The sequence below is a fragment of the Daktulosphaira vitifoliae genome, unplaced genomic scaffold (genome assembly GCF_025091365.1).
Source record: "Daktulosphaira vitifoliae isolate Bord-2020 unplaced genomic scaffold, ASM2509136v1 Scaffold_1, whole genome shotgun sequence".
NCBI classification, from domain to species: domain Eukaryota; kingdom Metazoa; phylum Arthropoda; class Insecta; order Hemiptera; family Phylloxeridae; genus Daktulosphaira; species Daktulosphaira vitifoliae.
The window spans coordinates 80778739-80803603 of NW_026099572.1; the positions used below are offsets into that span (position 1 = coordinate 80778739).

The 24865-nt window shown below is 24.9% G+C and overlaps 3 protein-coding genes across 4 annotated transcripts; all 3 read left to right on the forward strand.

Moving 5' to 3' along the window:
* Window positions 1–336: 336 nt before the first annotated feature.
* Window positions 337–1052, forward strand: LOC126907857 (uncharacterized). The gene has a single exon (XM_050689504.1). It carries the CDS (start codon window positions 337–339, stop codon window positions 754–756), a length of 420 nt encoding a protein of 139 aa, XP_050545461.1. The 3' UTR covers window positions 757–1052.
* Window positions 1053–14184: 13132 nt separating this feature from the next.
* On the forward strand, window positions 14185–19828 carry LOC126893850 (uncharacterized). 2 transcript variants are annotated; one of them, XM_050664371.1, is made up of 6 exons: window positions 14185–14267; window positions 16911–17098; window positions 17891–18129; window positions 18190–18404; window positions 18471–18687; window positions 19365–19825. In XM_050664371.1, the coding sequence occupies exons 1-6, from the start codon at window positions 14190–14192 to the stop codon at window positions 19613–19615; spliced, it is 1188 nt and encodes a 395-aa protein (XP_050520328.1). In that variant the 5' UTR covers window positions 14185–14189; the 3' UTR covers window positions 19616–19825. The 2 variants fall into 2 exon arrangements, with proteins under 2 accessions (XP_050520328.1, XP_050520329.1); XM_050664372.1 differs by lacking the exon at window positions 14185–14267 and adding an exon at window positions 14807–14852 and having other exon boundaries at window positions 19365–19828.
* Window positions 19829–22056: 2228 nt separating this feature from the next.
* Window positions 22057–24773, forward strand: LOC126895643 (uncharacterized). The gene is made up of 3 exons (XM_050667768.1): window positions 22057–22198; window positions 23334–23422; window positions 23663–24773. Exons 1-3 carry the CDS (start codon window positions 22178–22180, stop codon window positions 24588–24590), a joined length of 1038 nt encoding a protein of 345 aa, XP_050523725.1. The 5' UTR covers window positions 22057–22177; the 3' UTR covers window positions 24591–24773.
* The last annotated feature ends 92 nt before the right edge of the window (window positions 24774–24865 follow it).

The window sequence follows — 24865 nt, forward strand, 5'->3', positions numbered from 1 at the left end:
GTTTAAATAGCTAGTGTTATAAATGTGATGTTTAATATTTAATATTTATTAGTTAAAATTTTTTTTTTTTTAATTTAAATAATTTTAGTTTAATTTATTAAGTTTTTATTCTGAATTTTATCAGATCATACAGTAAACTTCACTTAAAGAATTTTATTTTAATTATATAAAATTAACTGTTTGTTTTATTTGAAGTGGAAAAGATTTACGTAAAACAAAAATTAGCTTAAATACATTAAGTGTGAGTTAGTACATGATGGTTTATTAATTTATATTATTACTTTATTTTATCAAAATATTTTGATTGAGGGCCAAACGTCTAAATCGTGCTTTTGTATGTGCAGGTTTTCGCTGCCTTACTGGGCATTCGTTCCAGCTCTAGGCGTTTGGCCCGATGGACCAACAACCTCTATGATTTCAATGTTGCCAGCTGAAATTGCCAAAATCAATGTGAATGGAGCTCAAGAGCCAAAATTCAAGTACCAAAAACATCCAAACACACCAAGTATTAACGGACCTAGCAAGTTAAGAAAGTCTGCGTCAACCCAACGGCCTATAACTAAAATTTATTTAAAACCTTCAGCCAAGGCAAAAGCAGGTAAAGGAGGCGTAGCACTTTCTAACCCCATCAGTACTGCAATAGTAAAAAGAGGTGATACGGTCAGTATCGAATATTTGCCAGTGGCTGATGCAGAAGTAGGAGATGGTGGTGTAGCTATTTCCAGACCAGAATTAGTCATTCATTTTGTAGACTGAATAAATATTAGTCATTTGACTATGCCAATATTACCATAATTATAATATTATATTTTTAAATACCATGCGATGTGTACATAGAATCAGCATAACAATTTTATTAGATTTTAAAATTTCTTACATTACTTTTTTATATATAAATAATTATTAGCAATTTTAAATTGTGCTCAATATTCATTAAATTAAAATAAAATCAAGTTTTGTCAACATGACTAATTTTTAGTTATCATAAATAATTATTTAAATATTATCAGTATGTTTTTAGTAGATTTTTATACCAGAAAAAATGTTATAAATAATTAATACTAGGTAATATTTAAATAATAATATATAACAAATGTAATTATTATTAAAAAACTAGCATTTATAGAAGCAACTTAAATTTATGTCATAATATTTGTATGTATTATATCATATTATTTGAATGTATGATTTTTTAAGAATATTTTTGTTTAACAAAGTAATATCAACAGGCACTTTTAAACTGCATATTCTTTGCTGTTATTTTTATTTAGTATAGACAATATAATTTCAATATATTTTAATTTTATACTTTAAAATTATTTTAAGTTTTATTGACTGTCAGTAAAATAATGAGTCAATATTTTTGTAAATATAAATAAAGAATAAAATTATATATTTATATTTTAAGATTATTTTTTGATTATAATCCTTGAAGTTTAATAGACCAGCAACTCAATTAACTTTATATCTGTACACATTTTCCCTATAATAGATTAAAAACATATATTATTGCTATTTTTACTAAAATTAGTTATATTGCAGGATATTTACATTTATTAAATTTCTAAAATTATTATAATCTATATCGCTTATATTAAGTTTGCGTATCTAATAAATAATTTTTATTATTTAAAAAGACTAAAAAATATACTATAATGAGCATTTCAAATTTTAATTTTCAAAAATTGATAGTTTTTAAAAAAATGTTTACATGGAAGTTTTAAGTAAAATATTAAATTAAATTAAAATATTGGATTAAAAATATTAGATTAAAATACAAAAACAATAATTGTTTTCCAATGAATAATTATTATTCATTAGAAAAGCATGCTGTTAGTTAGCTAGAAAAAATTATGATATAACAAAATGTTTAACTATTTTTTATAGTTTTTTTTTAATGTCATTTATTATGGACAAATCAGAAGAAAACTCACTTTTATACTAATCATAAATTATCTAAATATTAAAAACATATGATATATTCTTAACAAAAAAGTCGCAAGAACATTCATAAAATGGCCACATTAAGGTTTTAATTTATTAATTTATTCCTATATAAATATATTATAAATATTCCTTTGTCATTTTAATCTTTATACTAAAACTTATTTTCTAAGTTAATTTATTTGATTTTTAAAACAGCTAATTTACATGTTATACAATTATAATTGTATAATAGAAATAATTATTTCTGGTTTAACGATCAGTTAAATACAAGTAACTTGTGATAAGCTCTTTATAATAATGTTTTTTTTAAATTAAAATTATTACAATAATCTAATTAATAAGAGGTAACATCACTAGTCAATAAACACTACCAGTATACCAACACCATTGAATTTACAATTAAAATACTGTCTAATCTAAATATAAAAAATTGTTATTAGTAGTTTTTATAACAAATAAAATTCTTAAATTAAGTCTTACTGCATTATCACAATTTTCGATATAATATCATTAACATTATCATAAAATATCACTGGGAAACTCCAGTTTCTAACATAAAAATATATTTAAATTATTTTATTACCTTTTTTTTTGAAATTTTATTTTTTCATATCAGACTAAATCATCTATTAAAATACTGATTATTAATTGCATTAATTTAAAAAAATATTATTTATACTGAAGAGTATGGAAAAAATTGAATGAATAATTATGATAGATTGAGACTGTAAAATGATATCGAGAAAGAGTATGAATATTATGAAGAGCTAAAGAAATAACTAACACAATTCTATTTTCTTTTGTTACTTATTTATAAATATTTTTATGCTATTATTACAAATAATTTTCCAGAGAACCAATATTTGTAAACTTTTTAAGTGCTAAACAAAATATATACTAATAGAGTACTTTAAAAAATGAAAAACTGTTTTTTCACTGGTGAAATTAAAAAAATAGTTTAAAAAATACTATCTTGTAATCTGTTTAACCATTGTTCTTCACTTACAAAAAATAGGTCGCATAATACATTAACGTGTGATTACAAATATTTTATTGACTTTATGCCAAATCCGGTGATCCGAGTAGTGCTTAGTAAAAGAACAGTTATATATTCTGCTTGTAGGTAGACACGCATAGTGAATTTATATTGTTTATACTTTACTGAATTAATTTAATAATAAGATGTTTTATATTAACTTACAAACAAAACAACATTAACACAAAATAATATCCACTCATAAAAGGTGCGCCAAAAACTACTGCATGCAATAAAAAATAAGAATTATTTATATCTATAAAATGAGAACATCAAATGTTTAAAATAGTATACAAATATAAACAGAATATCAGAAAAAATAAAATCTAATTAAATTTAAATGTCTTTTATGAATAAATTAATTTTTAATTGAAATAATAGGTACTAATATCAATAAAAAAAAATACTCAATATCCAGCATATTTAAAATATATCTATTTACTTAAAAATATATTCGAAAAAAAAATAAACATAATACTATAATATAAGCAGAATAAATTATAAAAAAATGTAATCGATACTTCAATATTATTTAAAAATTGAGACATAATTTTTTTTTTTTTTGTAGAAGTCGCCTTGAGCACCGCGAATCTGAAGACGATGGCGATGTTCAGACATTACCATACTATGGTGGCGGTAAAGGCAAGTACCTTATTATTCATCCTTCAGGGAAAACAACCGTAGAAGACCACAGATTTGATGCGGCCCGAGAAGACGATGAAGAAGATGTAGGTCAAGAAAATGGGACTGGATCTGAAGAACCGCCTAACAACGAATCTGTGAGTGTCAGCTTACCAGCCGACGATGTCTCATTAGCTGAAGCCAAACCTATTGGTCTGGCAATTGCAGGTTGCAAAGGTGAAGCTTCCTCTAAGCCCGTAGCTACTGCCGTGGTCGGTCCAGGTGGTCTTGCCGTTGCCAAACCCGTAGCAACTGCTATAGCCTGTATCCCGGGAGCTGAAGCCTTAGTTGGTGTAGTCGGTAATGGAAAACAAAAGCAAAAAATCATTCCTACAACATCTACTGCACTTAAGAAACCCTCAATTATTACAGGAAAAACAAAAAGATCCCTCTTGCAATACGGTGGGCGTGGAACTATTAACTGGCCTACGTATCCATTATACAAAATTCCTGAATCCCACAGTTGGGGATTCATATTGAGACCTGTGTACATACCATTCATTCAAGAATGAAAAATTAGTACCAAAGTAACTTGCCATCAGAATTAATATATTTATTTAATTTCATTAAAAATAACTAATGGAGTCATATGAATCATACTAAACTTATTTTATGTTTAATTAATTATAATCAATAATGTTTTAAGTTATGTGTGTATTATTTATCACTTATATTTTTATTGCAATATCCAGGTAGTTTTAAAGTATTGAAAATTATCCCATTAAATTATTCAAGTTATCGATATTATACAAAGTTATCAGCTAACATTTATTTAGTTTTTTTTTAAATTTATTTTGAATGCTAATATATGATAATATATGCATAAAAAATCTTTCTCGATGCTTATAGAAAAATTTTAACTCAAAAGTAAAATGAACTTAAAAAGAGATTGATAATGGTAACTGATACAGAAAATTTGTTTATATTTTAGTCAATTAAAAATAAACAAAATTAAATATTTAAATTAAAAATTAAATTCAATATTATCTACGCATTAGAGGCATCGTTCTTTGGTATGAAGGTCCAGAGGTTCATTTTCTCAGCACTGTATTGTGCAGATTATCTCGTTTACTGTACAATAAGATCGACTGTTAAGGAAGGACATTAAATTTAAATAAAATTATAATAATTAATTATAGAAATAATATGTAATATAATAACATATTATAAATTTTAACAAAATCATCAAAAATATAATTGTCTATTTTTGAAATATTATCATGAAATAAAAAACGTGAATTAGTTACTTCTCTAAATTATTGGCATAATGTAAGTGTTTTTAAAAATTGTCTATGCAAGATCTAACTGTATCATAATTATTTTCATTATGATGTGTTGTGTTAGATAAAATAAAAACACTACATTCGGTCTTATTATTTTTATACTTGTACAAAATCATTTTCGACTATTTTTATACATTTTATACTTTTTGTTTATTTTATTCTTTTAGAGTAAACTGGGGTAAAAGTCATTACGGGATTAGTTCAATGTTAAGATAATTAATTAAATTCTATAGTAATGAATCAATGATTGAAAAAAAATAAATTTTATACTATTTTTACATGATTTTAGTCATTACAAAATCATAGAGAAAATTTGAATACATTATATAGTTTATAAAAATTTGTCATACTTTTATGTTATAATTCACTCTTAAAGAATACTACTTTATTTTATAAAATAAAATAAATTTTATAAGACTTCAATTTTTTTAATTGAATATGTTTTTTATTGTATATTGAGTAATGGCATAATTTTAACATCGCACACAATTTTTTATATGTCATTTAATGAAAAATATTGATTTTTTGATTATAGCAAAAGATTAATGCAATTAAAAGAATTACTTTTTTTATATAACTGGACTCTTACACCAATAATAGGATATGAGTACACTTTTATTTTCCATTTTATTTCTGTTCAATAGAATTCTAACCTTCCTATTAACACTTAACTTGTAGTTTTTTAGTTTTCCTAGCTTAAAAAATATAAAAATTGTTTGTAGTTACCATATATTGCAAGTTATATGCGATAGAAAAAAAAGTGAGTAGTTTTACACCAAATTACTCTCTATTTTATGTTTATAATTTTTTGATAAGTTAGTTATCATTTTTTATTATATTGTAACTTGCAGATGGAGTAATTTGAAGCTAGTAGTTTTCAATAATTCTTTGACACTCTAAGTTTATTTTAATGTATTCATTTTTAATTCTAAATTATACTTTATTTTTATTGAATGAAGAGTGCCTATAATCTCCATATTATTATAAAGGATAAATTTTATTGATGAGCGCAATATAATTAAAATAGAACTGTAACAAAACAAGTACGTTATATTATTTGTTATTCAGTATAATTCGTATACAAAAAATAATATAGTAATTACCATTGATTAATACTTTTAAAATTAGAGTTATAACAATAATTGATTAATGTTTCTTGTTCTTTTTCCTCGCCTTAATCCCAATTACTTGGTGTCGGCCACCCTTGTCCTAAACTTCCACTTGACACGATCTCCCCATCCTTAATTGATTAATATTATTTAATTAAAAAACATTTGCACAAATCTAACCAATTCTTAAATATTTAATTTGAGTATTATTGAAATATAAAAAAATTAATTAAATTTTTTTAATTTATAATAATGTTGGCATCTTTAAATGTTAAATAACAATAGTAATAAATTTAACAGTTTATTATTACAAAATGTAAATAATATTAAGTTTTTAATTAATCATAACTAAGACAATAGGCAATAGGATATGACAGCAATTCTTTGAGGCCTGGCAATTTTATGATAAACCCCACACATGTCCTTATGATATCGCATTAATTTTCTATTTAATGTATTTCAAATTGTATTATTATACTAAAATTACACCCCACGTCGACGTACTTAGATATAATATTTTTTAGCTTCTGTATAAAATGACAAAGTTTCAAAGCTGAAAATAAGCTATGAATTTTTTTTTTTTTTTTGATATGAATATTTAAAAACAGGTGAGTAACATTTAAGACATATAAAAAGGTGAACATGTGCCACGACTTAGCCAAGAACCATCTTTGACTCCTTAGCATGTGAAAGAGGGTCATCACTCTCTGTAGCATCTTAAGTTTAGGGAAATATAAGGCTGTAAAACTGATTATTTATTATTACTTTTTATTTATGTTTTTATTAATAAATTAATTTTTCTATAACAAAAATCAATAGAAAAAATCTAAGGGTAGATTTAAAATCAACGTTAAAAACTAAGAGGAATATAAACATTATTTTTATTTTTGTCCTATCAATAATTATTCGTGGTTGGTTTATGGTTTATAAGCCCATCCACAATTGAGTTTATAGTTTAATTAAATTCCTTAAATATTTTACTTATTATAAAAGTATTTATTTATTATAAAGTTATTACAAAAGTAAATACACTAACCATATTTAATTATGTTTTTAAATAGCGAATTCATCTATGAAAAAAATGATATTTTGGAATGTTACCTTAAATTTTGATAAATGGTGGAAAAATACTTGGTAATGAAAAATTAATATATACAGTAGTAGCAGAATTTTCGGATTGTCCAGATAAATTCTTTTATTTTAAGAAGCTATAATCAAAAACAATATAAGATGGTTTTTATTACTCTGTTTATTATAAAAATAATAACATAGAATTTTCATTGATTTTTTTGTAATAAACTTAACTATTCTTATAATATATCAAACATTTTTTTTTGTTATACTTAATTATTAGTGTTCAACATAACCATGCTAACTGTCATTGGCGCCCTAAAATGTGAGACGTTATAGAGCACTAGCTGTCGTTGCCCCCCCCCCCTCTCAGAATGGCCTTAATGATAAACATGTTTGTTGAAAGTAAACAATTAAAACAAAAATATAATATATTTATGTAATCATTATAGTTGTAAAATATTGTATGATGCAATATGTTGTATGGTAATGTACATACTAATTTTGAATTTTGCAGGAAATCAATGAAAACTTATAAAATAACAATATTATAAATAATTATAAATAATAGTAGGTTGTCTGGCAACAATGAAGCTTAGCGGCACATGAGACTAACATTATAATCTACAAGTTATAAAATTCTAAATTGTAAATTTGAACAAAAATTTTAAATATTCATAAATTAAACCAGAAGGAAAGGTCAAAAACCTTAAAAATGTATTCTAACTGTTATAAGTGAACCGTATAATTAATGAATAAAATCTATGGCAGATATAACGTTTACTTGATAATGTAAAATAACTATACAAATGTATAAAACAACTAAAGAACACATTGCTTCCCAAAGTACAGATGCATCAACAAATCAAACTGGATATCAAACTTTTTGAACATGATTTTTAGTTATCACTTAAATAAATCAACAGTTAAATAATTATAAATATGCAAATCTGACTATAATCATAAATATAGAACCGGTTTTTCTGGTACGATATTAATATTGATATATTTAAAAGTATATATAGCCTACAAGTGTTGTTAATATTGCGAACTAATTAAAAATATTTCCTGGGATGCCTTTTAATCTGATCAAACAGTATTTTTGAAGTATAAATGATGTAGTTGATAATGATACTAATAATAAATAATATAATAATTAGTGTCTGATAATAAATATTCTATTATTTATCATATCATATGTCGTTGAAAACATTAATAGAACATGGATCAAATTATCTAAATTAAATATTAGTAAAATTTGTATAAGAAGCTAATTGTAGCTCTATTTAGTTAAGAAGCTAATAAGTTAAGATGTGAAATAAATATAAAAAACTGAATGATATTAATACACTAATGATAATTATTTAATTTTGAAATGAAACCAATCTTTTCAAAATTTTTAACCAACATTAATTTTAATGACTATTAATATTTTAAATAAAGCTCCTAAAAATTTCTAAAAGAGCTTATACCTCTTATATATAATAGTTTGTCCCATAAAAACATTGTTGAGGAATTTTCTTATAGTATCTAAAACTAATACCTTATAATATATCAAAAAAAATATAATCCTCACTTTTTTATTTTAAATAAAAATTGAAGTATAAAATATATATCCTCGGATTAGTGACGACTTGATGACATGCTTAATGAGTTTCTATTTTATTGTCAAATATACTGTCCAATATTATCAAGAAAATGTTCTCTCCCAATAATAGGTTATACTAATGCACTTTTTAACTTCACTAATAACAAAAATAAAAAAAGGTAAAAAAAAAACTTAGCAATTGATACACTATATTTATTTATTAAGGATATATAGAAAATGTTACTTTTTCTATATGCAGCATAATTTTTTAAGAATACTAACTCCAACTTTTTCGTTAAATAAAATTTACTTTAATTTGTATAAATTCGATAATTAAAGTAATGTCACTGAGCTCTTCTAATTAAAAAAAACCCAGCATAGGTGGGTCGCGGCANAAAAAAACCCAGCACAGGGGGGTCGCGGCACAGTGGTGACGTGGCATAGTAGGATCAAGTATAATGATATCTGACAGTGATTAAAATCACTATCAAAAAAAAGGCTTCAATGCAAATCTTTAGATAGTGTTAAATTTTAAAAAATTGGTGTATTATTCCAAAAGCTACATGATTTGCTATTTCCTTATTAATATCCTAATTAAGATAAAGTATGTCGAATGAAAAAGGGATTATTAAAAAATATTATTTCTCATAAAAAAATAATGTTGATCCATACACTTTTCAATATGTCATAGCATTATAAAGTTAAAAATGTAAAAAATAAAATCGAGAATTTTCACACAAAAATAGCATTCGGTAGCCATTTTCACCGTGAAGACAAAATAAATTCCGAATTTTTTTTTTTTCATAATAAATTATATTACATTAGCTTTAATTTAAGATATATATAAAAGTGTTAGACTTTCCGAAACACTTTCAAAATTTAAGTTGAAAAAGTTATTTTTTTGTGAAAAAGTTGTCATTTTAAATTCCCCCTGTGAGCAGATTAAGTGTCAGATTTACAAAAAAAATATACCAAATGATAAGTTAAGACATCAAAATTATATTGATATGTTCATTTTTGAAAAAGTTACGGCAGTTTTTAGTAAAAAAAATTGAAAAAATTTCGAAAATTAGCGATTTTTAAATTTGTAATTTTTTTGGAGGTTTCCCCCATTTACGGGGAACGAGGGAAATTTTTTCAATTTTGAAGGGTAATGTCTTCGACTAGATACGATTTGTGATCTTTTGACGTATCGTTGAAAGAAATCGGTTCGGTGAGAGCTGAGAAAAAGTGGTAACAGACACAAAAAAAAAAACACATCATAGTAAAACCAATATCTTCTCAGCTTCGAATCATAGCTAAAAAGGTTTAATTTGGACATCAATAATTTATTTTTCAATGTTTTCTTATATAGTAAGATTATTAAAAATAATTAAATTAAAAATATAAATCAAATTTAAATCAATCAATTATTAGAAAAAATAGTAGTGTCTACTATTAATGGATAAATTATCTCCAAATAATTCTTCAAAAAAATTTAAAAAATCGCCTAACATACTAGATTATGAACAATATTATACGAAATAACAAAATGGTAAAAAAATGAACTAAGAATGAAATTAAATAAAAATAGATCAAAAATTAAAAATTAAAAAAATGTTCATTATTTTATTAAAAAAAAATAAAATTATGAAAATAACAACAACAAAAATTCTAAGATGAAGAAGAACCACCAAATTTATAAAAACAAGTCAATCCATCAATATAACTCCAACTAATAGACTAACTAACTGTCATTCCGAACATAAATTCTATAATGAATTATTTATATACAGTGAAATTTCCTTTGAACAGACCTTCTAGGACACTTCTGCAATCAGAAAATTGATTCGTTTTTTTTATAGATTGAAATTAATCTCAATTAGAATTTTATAATATAAGCAGCAGGTGAAACGAAGATGCTTCTATTTTTATCATATGTCATTTCTCGATCGCATTACCCCTCTCAGAAAATTACAAAAGTATGAATATCTTCCCAAGAACTGATCCAAATGTTATTTAACAGTCATTGTCTGTAATAGATCATTTTCTATTTTGCAAGATAATTAAAAATGTATGTTGCCATTTAATAGAATTAAATTGACACCTCTATACAAAATAAGGAATGAATATAAAAAATATTTTATAACAAAAATATGGAGATACATGTATAACTAACAAAAGCCAAAATAACTATTATTTTAAGAGAAATTAAGTAGCTAGCGTTAAAAGGAACATCCTATTTATAGAATGAAGTTAGTGGCATTAAGACACCATAGAAAATATGGCAATGCTCTTTTCGCAAAACCTAATCTAGTCAGTCAAGATATACTAAGAAAACGACATCATATTCATCACAATACACTTTCTGACCATCTTAGTTTCATAATAGTAAAAACTACCGAATTCCCCTTTCATAACTCCTGATTTCAAATCCGAAAGTGGCCCGTGGTACATTACTAACATAATCATAGGTGATTTTTGAAGCAGCAGAAATCTGAGAAGAAGGCAAAGAGATGGTATTAATTTATGATAACAAACATCACCCATCCTTCAATAGCGGTTGTTGAATAAAAGGATATAACCCTAACCTTTAAGATGGGAGACCCCATTCCAAACACATAACACAGGCCAGATTGAAGCTATGGTAAGATACAATTTTCTACCAATCCAAAGGAGATACAATTTCATAAAAACATAACTCTTTTTAAGATCTCTTGATTCAAGCGAAGGTAATCTTGAAGCACTACTCAAACACTACTAATCCTTTGTAGAAAGTGTAAATTATTAATTTGCCACAAGCCTTTTTTGTCAAAGCTACTATACTTACATTAATAAAACTTTTTTGCCATAAAATTTAGTTTTCTATATCAATATATATATATATATATATTGATATAAAATCACAAAAATGACAATTTTTGTGTTGTGTCCAATTTTGCCATATGAGAAAAAATGATCATTTACCATTTTTCAAATAACTCTCTTTAAATAGTTTTTATGACATCCCTTCTTAAAATAAAAAGTAACGGTCCTAGACTTGATTTGCTCTTGTATTCGATATTATTACTTACAAATAAGAATGATATATTTCATGCTTAGATATTAATTAATAAATGTTTAATTGGGATAGATGACAAATAATATTTTAACTATAGATTTAATATAATACTCAATTATTCTTAAATTTTACTGTAACAAAACAAATGTTTTTTGTGAAATTACGGATTTTAGCAAGTATTATGATTAGGAGATTTTTGTTAATTCCTATGGTTTTCGTACAAAAACTGTCAAGTTCGTCAAAATTGATCTAATTACCCTTTTTAAACTTATATTTGTAATAGAGCACTGATGTAACTGTTATTATATAGTTACACCAGATTAAACGTTTAAACATAAGTACATGCTTCAATATTTAACATATTATAAGCATTTCAGCATATACTTATAATATAAATATCACAAATATATTTTAAAGTATTACACATTTTAGTAAACTATCAAAAATTCCAAAATATATATATGTAATACAATTTTTATTAAATTATCTCTAAGTCACGGTCAATGGCACCAAAGTTAAACCACGAATAATTTTTACATAATTTACATTTTTATATTTTGTTTATTGGATAACCACTGATTGAAGATACTTTATCATTTGTGGTACCGGTTTCTCAGTGTAACCTACACATTTGCGATTATTATGCTAATAAATTTGAGATCGTCTGGCATTAATGTTTTTCAATAGTAATTTTTTCCATTAAATCCTTCACATTTTCTTTAGTTTTCTCTAACCAAACAAGCGACATTGCTACAGCTTTGTCAACTGTGTATAATTATACTACAATCTTAACAAAAATAAATTACACTTATTAAATTTAAACAAATATTGCTACTAGATAATTTAGTATACAACAAAGACATGTTCTACATACTCGTTAATTTATCTTTAAAATTATTGAACTAAAATAGTTAATTTATTTTGAAAAAGTCTTAGACTCTCATTTTTACTTTCAAACATACAAAACAGAAATACGTAATACAAATATAATCAAAACATTCTTGATATTTTTATTTACACACATACATAAATAATAGCATGATGAACAGTAAATTTTACAATTTAATAAATTAGCATTTACAAATTCAGAAGCCTAAAATGTAATTAAAAAAAAAAATTTTAAGTGAGAATATTATGTAATTTTTAAAAATTTTATAGGAATATAAATATATTACAATATTTGTTGATAACCAGTATTCATTTAAAAAATATTAGTTGTTCATGAAAAAAACTTAGTAATAATAAACAAGAAAAATATCTTCCAATAATGTATGCAGAGTACTATAAATTACAAAAGATTCTTTTTAGTATATCGTGCTCATAATTTGTTTCTATAACAGTCATTGAAACAAAATTTTTTTCAAAAGTCACTTATAACAAAATTATCATATTAATTGTTTTATAATAATAACTCTACTTTTATGCTTTAACACATTGGTGAACTCGAGCAATTATTAAAGGTTTACTTTTTAGCTTAAGTAACTAAAGTGTTACTATTTCTTTGCGAAATTCTTTTGTTACAACATACCAATCAATGACTTTCCTAATTTAATTTTATTGATACATTATTAATGCTTTTATGTGATTGATATACAAACCTACAGGCTACTGAGATTTGTGTGACATTGTATTATAATCGTATTGATATACTTGTAAATTTTCTTTTTAGTGATGTAATATAATTACATTTAATAGAACTTGAATTGAAAATAAAAAGACCTACTTAACATTTAAACCTATACAATAAGGTTTTGTGTAATCAAAACTTTTGGAACTATATATTTTTTTTCCAAAACCAAATTTTTTTTTTATAAACACTGTAAGAAATGGTCGAAAAATTCCCACATGTCAGTATGCTATTTTTAATATACACATTAATTTTATGTACAAATAGTGGAACTTTGACAAAAAATCGATAATTTTTATACAAATATAACATTTTTATCACATTAACATGATATTTATCAAAATTCCTCCTTACATTGCATGCGTTAAAAACTTCTAATAGTAGTAAATAAAAATTCAGAGTTTTTTTTTAAAGTGAATGTATTGTTTTAGAATTTTCAATGAAAAATTTTATAATATTATACAATTAGAGACTAAAATGCGAATATGAAAAGTAATTTTTATCATGCAAATTGCTATAATAAGTAAAACGCTTAATATGATTTTTGTAAAAAAATACATTATCTAAAAAAATTATTGACAAATATTGCAATAATATTATTAGGAAAAATTTCAATGAAATTAAATTATTTATATCGATAATTATTATTAATAATCATTATTAGTAATTATTAATTAGACAGCAATAAGACATTACTATTATAATTCTCTATTTTTTAAACCATTATTTTGTGTTTTCTATAATTGAGATTTTAATTTTAATAGTCCGAAACAGATCATTGGTACCTCTATTTCATGGTAGGGAGTCATGCTCCTTTATAAGCCTTGTATTAAAACACGAATTGCACACTGGACTGTTCATCTCAAGTCAGCAATCATGTTGAAGGTATGTAGAATAATTTTAATAATTTTCTTATACATCCTATAAAATTGTATAATAAAATAACAACTTTTTTATTTACGATTTTCTGAAATCCTCTTACAAGTTTAAACCGTATCCGATTAAGTATATATTTCCAGCTCAATTAACACAAAAATAGTATCACATAAAAAATAAAATTTGGAATACTTGATTAACTTAGTCATTGTTAAAAATTCAATGATTATATTTAAAACATGAACTTCTAAACTTAAATTTTTAAATTAAATTATTTATTTTATCTTACTAATATATTTTTATTAATAATTATAATTTAACAAGTTAGCCAACATTAACCACGAAAGACACATTACATTACTAATATTAAATACTTTCGGTTTTTAAATTGTATCAAAAATATAAAGTATACATCAAAAGCTAAAGAAAATGTTCAATGATTGACCGTAATTAAATTTATAATATAAAAATACGAGTTCACAATCACAAAATATTACTAAATATATTTAATAGTTGTTAATACTGATTTAAACTATTTTGTATTTTAGAAACAAAAGTAATTTTGCCTGAAGTAGCGTCATGGCAATAACCTCTGTAAGATTTCAAGGAGAGTAATTTGTAGTAGTTTTTTCATGATATAATTTAGTCGCGGCTAACCTCGCGATTCTTTAGAGTTCAAAACACTACAATTCACTCTCGCATGATGTTGTTTCATTATAAAAATAACTTGTAAATTGAAAAAACTCATAAAATTGTTTGTGTTTATCTTTAGACATCTTTAGACAGCTTTTTAATCTCAATGGATCTTCTTTTATAGACTTTTAATTTTTTGTATATTTAGTTTTTAATGTAATTATAATTATAATAATTTAATTAGTTTAATTGCTTAAATAATAAATCATAGATTTTTTTTTTAAAGAAATTTTTCATTTGCATTTACACTAAAGTATTTTTTGAGAGGGTTATTATTTTTGATCTTTAAATAACAAATGAAGTATCTATTAGTAAGGCATAGAAAAATACAAAAGCTATACAAATACAAAAAATTGAGAAACCATAGACCATTTACATATAGAAATATGTTAATATGTTTATAGAAAATTAATTCTATGTCTTTCACTAAACATGTTTTTTATCAACCCTGAGTATAATTTCTTTTATACTTAAATTGATATGTCTTAATAACATTATGTCTATGTAAAAAACCCATAATAAAATTCAATATAGCTTTTTTTTATGAGGTATTTATTTTACATTAAAAATATTAAAGACATTAATATAAAATTTTTGTTTATTTAATGTTTAAGATAATTATAATTATTATAGTTTAATTGCCTAAATAATAAATCATATATTTTTTCGAGGTTATGGAGCATTCATAAAAAAATTTTTATACCTAAGTACTTATGAAAAACTTTATCACTAGGAAATCTTAATTAGTGGTGTTAATCAACTGAGATTATATCTAAACACAATAATTTGTCCAAATATTTGAAACCTACAAACAAATTTGATCAAACAAGGTTTAAAAAAAATATATGTAAGTTCAATGTCTTGTAGATTCTTAATTTTGGAATTTAAAATATATTTTTTATATGAAGACCTGAAGTTCCAGTTTCTTCCTTTTAAAGTAATAAAGTATAACAATTTTTCAGTTATATTTTTAAACCAAAAAAAAAAATAAGACACACCAATTATGCAAAAATAATGATCTACGCTACATAGTTTCTTAAATTTTTATTTATAAATCATAAAGGCTTATAAATGAATAAATATCTAAAGAAAACTAATTCAAATGACTTCAATAAACTAATATGAGTATTTTAACAGGCTGTGTTTTAAATTCAGAACCTATTCGCTTGATATCTATTTGACAATAACTAAACATATAATAGAGCTAACTAGGATATATGAGTAATCATTTTTGTTGCCTAAAAGCATGATAATTATGCTTTTCAGGCTCTATAATTATTATGTTGAAAAAATCAAATAGTATACTAGTAACCTTTATTATTTAAAAATTGTTTTTAACCAAGTCATTACCTATTGTGTTAATTCAATATTAAATAAAATAAACAGTTATTTTAAGATTTATTAGTATGTGTATATATAGAATAAAATTACACTGTTTGAATTTATGCATTAAATGATCTTTAGAACATTAATTTTTTATGCTATCTGAGATTTTTATAATAAATTATCTAAATAGTAATGTTTAAATTTTGACCTTTCTTGAGTAAATTCACAAAAACAGAATTTATTTATAGTAAATATTTTTTAATACAACTTTACTAATCTAGTAAAAAATACTAATTAAATGTAATTGACTATATTTTAGAGTTTATTCAGCTATATGTATTTATAGTTATTTGTTAAAGTCTCCCATCTATATAATTACTTTGTCACAGTAAACTAAATTTTTCGGTTGAAATAATTATTTAAATAGATGTTCCTACTGTAGTATTTTCCATATAACCGTTTAGTGTTGATCAAGTTTATGTAGTTCTTGTCAATTAATAAATGGGATGCATGTAGTGTACGAGCACTAGATATGTCAAGTTCTTTATTTTAATTTACAGTATTATTAACAATTTTTCAATTAATAATTGGAATTATAAAAATGTAGTTTTGACAAATATAATTTCTTTTCAGTTACTTGTATCAACTCTCTTCGCTGTTGCTTGTGTTGAATGCAGAAATGTACCTGTTCCAACTGCAGTTCCCTACAATGCTCAACCATACCATTCTCAAGCTTTTACTGTACAACCAAAATACAACGGTTTGCCATATGTAGTATCTCCTTACTTCCCTGGATCATACTTCAGACAAGATTTTCTACCGTGAGTTAATTTTCTTGATAAAAAGGGGATAGTTGTTTATTAATATTTTGAATATCGAATTCAAACAGAGAAAACAAATTTTCAAATTAAACACCACATATAATTATTAATTTAATTGTAGGATTGGAGAGTACGTACCGATTTTAACATTAAATTGTGCTTGTTTTCCTTTAATTTGCTCATGTTAAAGAAAAAAACGTTTTGAAATATTAAAAATTTAAGAACTATTTCATTAAGTGAAATTTTTTTTTCAATCGCATATGCGCGACTAGAATAAAAATTTAAGGAAGGCTCGATTCACTTTATCCCCATCCTAAATATATACTTATATAGTAAAAATATAAATTTATAACTTTTTGAGTAGCTTATCCTTCAACTAGAAAGTAATCCCCATAAATCCTCTCTAACTGCACATTTATTTAAGTGAAAAATAACTAAAAATCAAATTTTTTTATTGATGACTAAACATAGCAAAAGCTAAAAATGATTTTCAGAGAAATCTATTTTCCACTCTAAAAGCATTTATAGACAATCAAACAATTTTATTCAGTTTTGTTGCTTACATCATTTAGCATATTTTACTGTTTTCACTTCAAAAGTACGGTTTCCAAATTTTAAAAAATTATAGGTACAACAGTATATTGAGAGCTTAAAAGAATTAAAATATTTAAATTCTTTAAAACATCTTTTAACGTTTATATTTCGTGTATAATAATAAATGTATTAATCTTGGTAATTATTTTTCATGTAAACCCTTTACTAATACATTGATATTCACACATTGACATCTAGAGCTAATCCTGCCTACAACCCTTATTTATATGGAGCTTACCCGGCTTTCCCTCAGCAATACCCTTTTAATGATGGAACACAAGTTGCTGAAAATGCAGGAGCTGAATCTTCGTATATTGACTACTTGACTTATTATTATAACAATTATTTTCCAAGCTGGTCAAGTATTTACGGTGGATCATCTGAAACAACATCTGCTGAATCATCTCAACAAACCACAGCATCTGAAGGAGCTGCCGGTATGGTTATTTATAAAAATATGAATTAAATACAATAAATTACTTTCTTTTTTTACATAGTAAATGCTGAAAATTCCATCAAAGGTGAAAAACCAACTGAAGGGCTTAAAAGTGAAACTCCAAATACCGTGAACCAAGTGCCTATACAATATCCTTATAGGCCATTTGCAGCTCCTCAGTTTTCTTACTTTGGTCAACCTCAATTTTATGGTCAATACCAACAACCTGCATACCATGGTTCCATTTCCAACTATATATTGGGCTATCCTCAACAGGTAATAAGGAAGTAAAATATTATCAAATGAATTTTTCATTATTAAATACATAAATTTATATTTAAGGTAATTGGCCAACGTTTCCATCAAGCTCCTCAATATGAAGCACCTGGTTCTGCTGCATTAGCTTACCAAAAATATTTGCAACACCATAAGCAGAATTCTCAACAATCACAACAAGGAGTATCACAAGTTCAACAAGATGCTTCTTCAGTCACAGTTAACTCAGTTACTAATCAACCCGAAAATGATGATCAACAAGCACAAACTAAAATAACATCAGGTTCGAACTAATTTGGAGCATTAACGTGACTGACTTTGTTTTTTTTTTTTTAATGCCACCAAAAATTTAAGTAAAAATTATTACTTAAAGTGAATGTCAATTAATGAAATTTAAATTGTAATGTTTTAATTATATTTAATTTGTACATTTATGTGAAGTAAATATGAAATAGATCATCATTCCAGAATACATATCGATGAGATATCCCAAAATATTTATAAACTTTGTACTTAATAACCATCGAAATAAATATATTTCTTGACTAAACTTTTTTCTAATTTTATGGGATAAAATATTTTTTGCCTAGATTCTTTAAACCTCAGTTTTTCCTTTCTTAATTAAAATATTAAAAAAAAAATAGGTGCTTAAATGTAATACGTAGATTAATAATAAATATTAAAGAATTATATTTATTAAATATTAAAAACCTTTTATTATGCGTTAGTAATAAAAATTACTATTTAAGTAACATCTTTTACTGTTAAAATAGTGTAATCTTTTTTTAATATGTATGGGTTTTATGACTACATAAATCATTATTGTTTTCATTACATTTTTAAACGCATATATAATTTCAACACTATTGTCTATTCAATTGTTATCATAAATACTATTTAATAGCTATGCAAAACAATTGTCATGACACTAAATATGTATCATCATATATTGCCAAATAGATCCAACGAGAGCAGTAGCTGAACCGATAGGCGTTGCCTTTGCCGGAATCGGAGGTCAAGCTGGAGCTGGACCTGTAGGTACAGCAATTGTTGGAAAAAATGCCACAGCTGTTGCAGATCCTAAAGCTACAGCTATTTCTATAGACGAGACACCATCTTTTAACATCATTCCTGTACATAAAATGACATCAGCATATATAGCCAAATATACACCAGAAAGTGGAGTTTATAAAATTGTTGAAATTAAATAAAATTAAAATAGGGTTAAACCCTTGTTATGAATTAAGTTTCGAAATGTAAAAAAAATAAGGCTAAATCTTTCCAAACAAATTAAATGTGTATAAATATTATATGTATCGACATTGACACATCCATAACATATTTGTTTCAATAATATAATTCTATCAAGTAGATTAATTATCTTATTTTTCATGATTTTTAATCTTCATAATTTTGTATTAAGTTGACCATAATTTACTAAATGGTGTTTTTTTATCACATCAGAAATTTTATGTATTAATGTAGTACAATTTAATTATAATTAAGATTATAATAATGACTGAACTATTGACTACAATTATATAAGAAAATATAATTTATTTATTTATAAAAAAATGATTTTTTCTTTATTTTTCTTAAATTATTAATAATAGTTGATCAAAATTTAGTTAATAAAATTATTAATAATCATTGTCAACAAAGTTTAAAAAGCTTAAGAAAACAAGTTTCAAAAAATTTCATAGTTTAGTTGAATTTTTTCAATTTAATATTTGAAAAAATTCTATTACAAATGTAGCATAACTGTAACTAGTAATTTTTAAAATGCATGAAGAATATTTTTGAATTTGGGAAATTCGATTGTTTTAAAGATATTATAGATAAGCTATTGGTGTTAAAATGCCACCTAGAAAGATCGCCTGTGTATCTGTCAGGTTTAACTCGAAGACAAGACAGCTTGCACGCTAGTTTTAGGGTTCCACTATGGAAACGGCATTCCTATATTAACTCTCGCCACAGAAAAATACTAAAATTATAATAGAATTAAAAATAATTTATACGTCTTAAAGTAATTATGAACAATTATATTTGTTTCGATAATTGAAACACATACGAATAATAAAATAATTTATTAACACAATATTTTTATTAAAGCCATTTGAATATAAAATTAATGCTTTGGTCTACACTCGGTGAAGACATTTGTAGTCAAAACGTTAATCTTCATTTTATAGTTTTTGTTTCCTTTACATGTCAGCTAATCTCTACTACTACATAGGCGACTAAAATCAGTCGCCAATTACCGAAAACTAATAGTAAAAATAAAATAATTGTTTAAACTCTCACTTACCCTCTAAAAATAGTATAATAATTTAGTATTCAAGTAAAATGCTTTGTAAAATTTTGGCTTATAGCACCTAATTCTATTGAAGCTCTATTTAATGATATTTTATTTTTAAAAGCACTTGATGAATACAGATCTGATGATGTACAAGTAGCTGGTTAAGCTATCAAAAAGTTTGTATACCATTTATAGTACCTTGGAGAGGAAGCTTCAGTATTATCTATTTTTGCCGATCGTATTCATTTAAATATAAAAAGACGAATGGCCAACTAAATCGTAGACTACATAAATAAAGAAAAAGATGTAGAATTTGAAGGAGAATGTCAAAAAAAATTACTTTTAAAATCCATTGACGTTACTGATTTTTTAAACAAGGACTTCCCTCATAATATTTGACAAAACGCAGTTTGATATAGACTTCTTCAAATAAAAGTTTACAAGTTATCCAATTGTATATATTTTAGTTTACATAAGCATTAGAGTTGTATTTTTAAGTAACAAAATTTGTACTTAAAAGCCAAATTTAGCCTAATTTAGATAAATACATAGATTTTTTTTACTGGAAATTTTTCATTTGCATCTACACTAAAGCATTTTTTAGGAGGATTGTTTTTTTTGATCTTTAAATAACAAAAGAAGTATCTATTAGTAAGGCATAGAAAAATACATAAGTCATACAAATACAAAAAATTCTATGGATTTCAATAAACATGTTTTTTATTAACCCTGAAATAATTTCTTTTATACTTAAATTGATATCTTTATAATATTATGTCTACGTGAAAAACACATAATTAAATTCAAAATAGCTTTTTTATGAGGTATCTATTTTACATCAAAAATATAAAAATATTGAAGACATTAATATAAGATTTTTGTTTGAACTTTTATACATTTGTATAAAATCTGATTATAAAAATATAATTCAATAAGAAGTTATTTGATTAATAAGTTAAATTTTTAATTGTACCAAAAATTCTAGCTCTTTTAGATAATATACTCACACTACATACATGACAAGTTATAAGATGATTATATTAAAAGATATTAAATTATATTAATTACGAATTCGTTAAAATCCTTCACTATTCAGTATTATCTGATAGAATCTGGTAATACTAATTTATTAAAGCTATACAATGATATAAACATTATTCAAATTAATATTAATTTTAACGGTAAAGAAGTCCCATACATGATGATGACTGTTGATTCTAATAAAACTAAAAACATAATTATCATACAGTCGTTAATTTTAAAAATAAAGAAATGCAGTTCAGACTATCTTAACATACCCGACCACATTATTAAATAAATCCAACTACACTGATGGATAATTTTTTTCTATTAAAGATCGATGAACTTTGTCAGATAGAAGATGGAAGGGCATCTGTAGTTTGAAAAAAAGTACACGCACACCAGTCTTCGCTATATTATCGCACAAGATACTGCTGTGTTTTGACAACAAAATATGGAGTTAAAAAAAATATGGGTGAGTAATTGAGTGATTTAAATGATTTCACAAAAATTTACTTCATTTTTTATGTTTATAAGTTTATATATTATAATCAAATTCATATGGCATACAATTTACCTATGTCAAAATATTTCAATCTTTAAAGTAATTAATTAAAATTTGTAAGAATGAAAATAGATAGTATACTCAGACTTTTTATCATTTTTAATCTCATTAGTTTAGCATATAATGAAAATAAATGCATACAACAATTAAAAATTATTGAAATTATATATAACTGAGAAATATTTATAATATGATCATGTGTTTTTCAATTATCGTAAACTACACTGAACTTTTATTGTTTTTTAATTTTTTATGTGTTACTTGTAAAATTTTAAAATGGTTACTAAATAGCATTAGGCTCTTTTCGAGATTAAACAGTAATTAAAGCAAAAATAATACAGTTATGATTAAAATTATTTTGGATATAAATCAAGTAATAATGTAACTATGTATAAATCGATACAAATAAAACTAACACTGTACGATATTTCATCTTATTTTGAAAAAATGAAACCATATTTTTAATTAATTTTAATACTCGTATTTAAATGAAAATTTTATACTTAATTCATTTTTTTACCCGAAAAAAATGTAATTAATTTATTATTATTTCAATTATTTATTCATTGCGAGTTATAACATTAGCATTAAATATTGTACATAAAATTTAAACCGAGTAATAAAATTCGCATCTCAATTGACTAAATGACTCGTCCAATTTTTTTTTATGCGGGGAAGATTGTAATAACTGTTCATAGACCATTTCAAACAAAATTATATGTAATTGTGCTTTTATAACGGGTATATTTGATTGAATAATTATGATTCTGCGTTGGGTTGGGTAACAATTATGTAGCATTATGCACATGCAACTTTAAAATTATGATAAAAATAGTATTTAAATAATCTCATTTTTCATCGGCTTTAGTTGACTTATAAAAGTTATTTAATCTTGATTTTATTTATTATCACGAAAAAATGTTTATTGGTTCTTTTTATCGAAGCACGATATAACTAAACGAATTAATATAACTTCCTGTCTTTCATTTATACTTAAATTGAACAATTGGTGTAGATAACTAATTGCATGATTTTGTTGTGTTAGCTGATCGTGATTTTTGTAATATGCTTTGAACGTTCCAGTAGTGCAAGCAACGTCAACGTACTCAATAATAACCATTCTATCAAATCAAGGTGAACATCATTACTATTACTTTTTTTATGTACATCACTATTACTAAATACTCCAAGAGGAAGATACCGTACATTAGTTCCGGTGATCTCAAGTGTAATTCGCTCAATATACTCTTGAACATATTGTGTGTACTTTAGGGAAAGTGAATTCAGTAAAAAGGATGTTTAGATATAACCAGTTTTGAAGTGCAACGCAAATTATCTTTTGTTTGTGTGACTAATAAAATTATATTTTTTTAGAATAAAGAGGTCAAGAGCTTCTGACATATACTTAGCATTACCGCCGGACACAGAGAAAATAGGCAAGCAAAATGCACCACCGACATTGATCCACCTTGATCCCAACTCTCCTATTAAGTTCAAGGGCAAATTTCCTACGCCTATCGAACGCTTCATTCAACGCATTCAAAACTATTTCTCAGTATATAACCCTCCAGAATATCTAAATGATCTGAGGCCAGGTATAAACAATCCCGACAACGACAACAATACCTTTGTTAATGACACGAATAACACACATGTTATATTACCATGCAATGGTACAAGCACGATAATTATCATTCCAGTTCCGTTTGAAAACGAAAATGTAACCAACGAAGAAAACGCAAAACCGGTGTCTAGTAACCAGTCTAGTAATGGTTTTCCCGATTCAATCAAACCTGCGGTAAACGAGCAATCAACTCCGAAATCTAGTCCTCCCTGTGATGAACTGTTATGTCCTCATGCATCTACTCCGACACCAGTTATTCCGGATGAAGTTACAACGCCTAAACACAATTGTCAAGAAAATACTACGACACCCAATCCTAAAAGACAAGAAACAACACAAAAAGAAAAAATCCCAGAAACTATAACAAAAAAATCACCATGTCCAGATAATAAAAACACTGGTTCTAAGCCTAGCGGTTATGGCCCAAATGAAGTACCACCAATAAATTTAGTCGCACAACCCATTAGCCCTTCAGAATATCATTATAAGAAGCCCATATCTACTCCAGCGTCAACGTACTTACCGCCTTATCCACCTTCCCCGGCTTACTATGTAGCAAGCACCTCACCCCCTTGTACGGGATATCCACACAAACCAAAACAGCTTCCACCAATTCTCCGACTAAAACAAATGCTATTCCCAAGACTGTTTGCAGCTCTTCATTCTGATGATTATTAGATTATTGAAAAAAAAAACTATTTTATTAATTTATATTTTGAATATTAAGAGTAAATGTAGAACTCCTTTATTAATTCGTACGTGTATTAGTTATGTTGATTAATTATTAATTTATTTATTACTTTAATGTACTCATCATTGTACGGTAAATTTTCTCTATTAAAAGTGAAAAACAAGACGATATCACTTGATTTGTTAAATGAAACTCCTAACGACAAGTCTTTTTATCACGTGCCATATAAAGATTGTAATAATTTTACACTGGTTAGTATGAC

Excerpts from the sequence above, each read along its gene's own strand:
- LOC126907857 (XM_050689504.1), top strand. The coding sequence starts at position 337 with ATGTGCAGGTTTTCGCTGCCTTACTGGGCATTCGTTCCAGCTCTAGGC.
- LOC126893850 (XM_050664371.1), top strand. The coding sequence starts at position 14,190 with ATGCTCCTTTATAAGCCTTGTATTAAAACACGAATTGCACACTGGACT. Across the intron at positions 18,130-18,189 it reads AGCATCTGAAGGAGCTGCCG|TAAATGCTGAAAATTCCATC; the intron begins GTATGGTTATTT and ends TTTTTTACATAG. Across the intron at positions 18,688-19,364 it reads ACAAACTAAAATAACATCAG|ATCCAACGAGAGCAGTAGCT; the intron begins GTTCGAACTAAT and ends ATTGCCAAATAG.
- LOC126895643 (XM_050667768.1), top strand. The coding sequence starts at position 22,178 with ATGGAGTTAAAAAAAATATGG. Across the intron at positions 22,199-23,333 it reads TGGAGTTAAAAAAAATATGG|CTGATCGTGATTTTTGTAAT; the intron begins GTGAGTAATTGA and ends TTGTTGTGTTAG. Across the intron at positions 23,423-23,662 it reads AACCATTCTATCAAATCAAG|AATAAAGAGGTCAAGAGCTT; the intron begins GTGAACATCATT and ends ATATTTTTTTAG.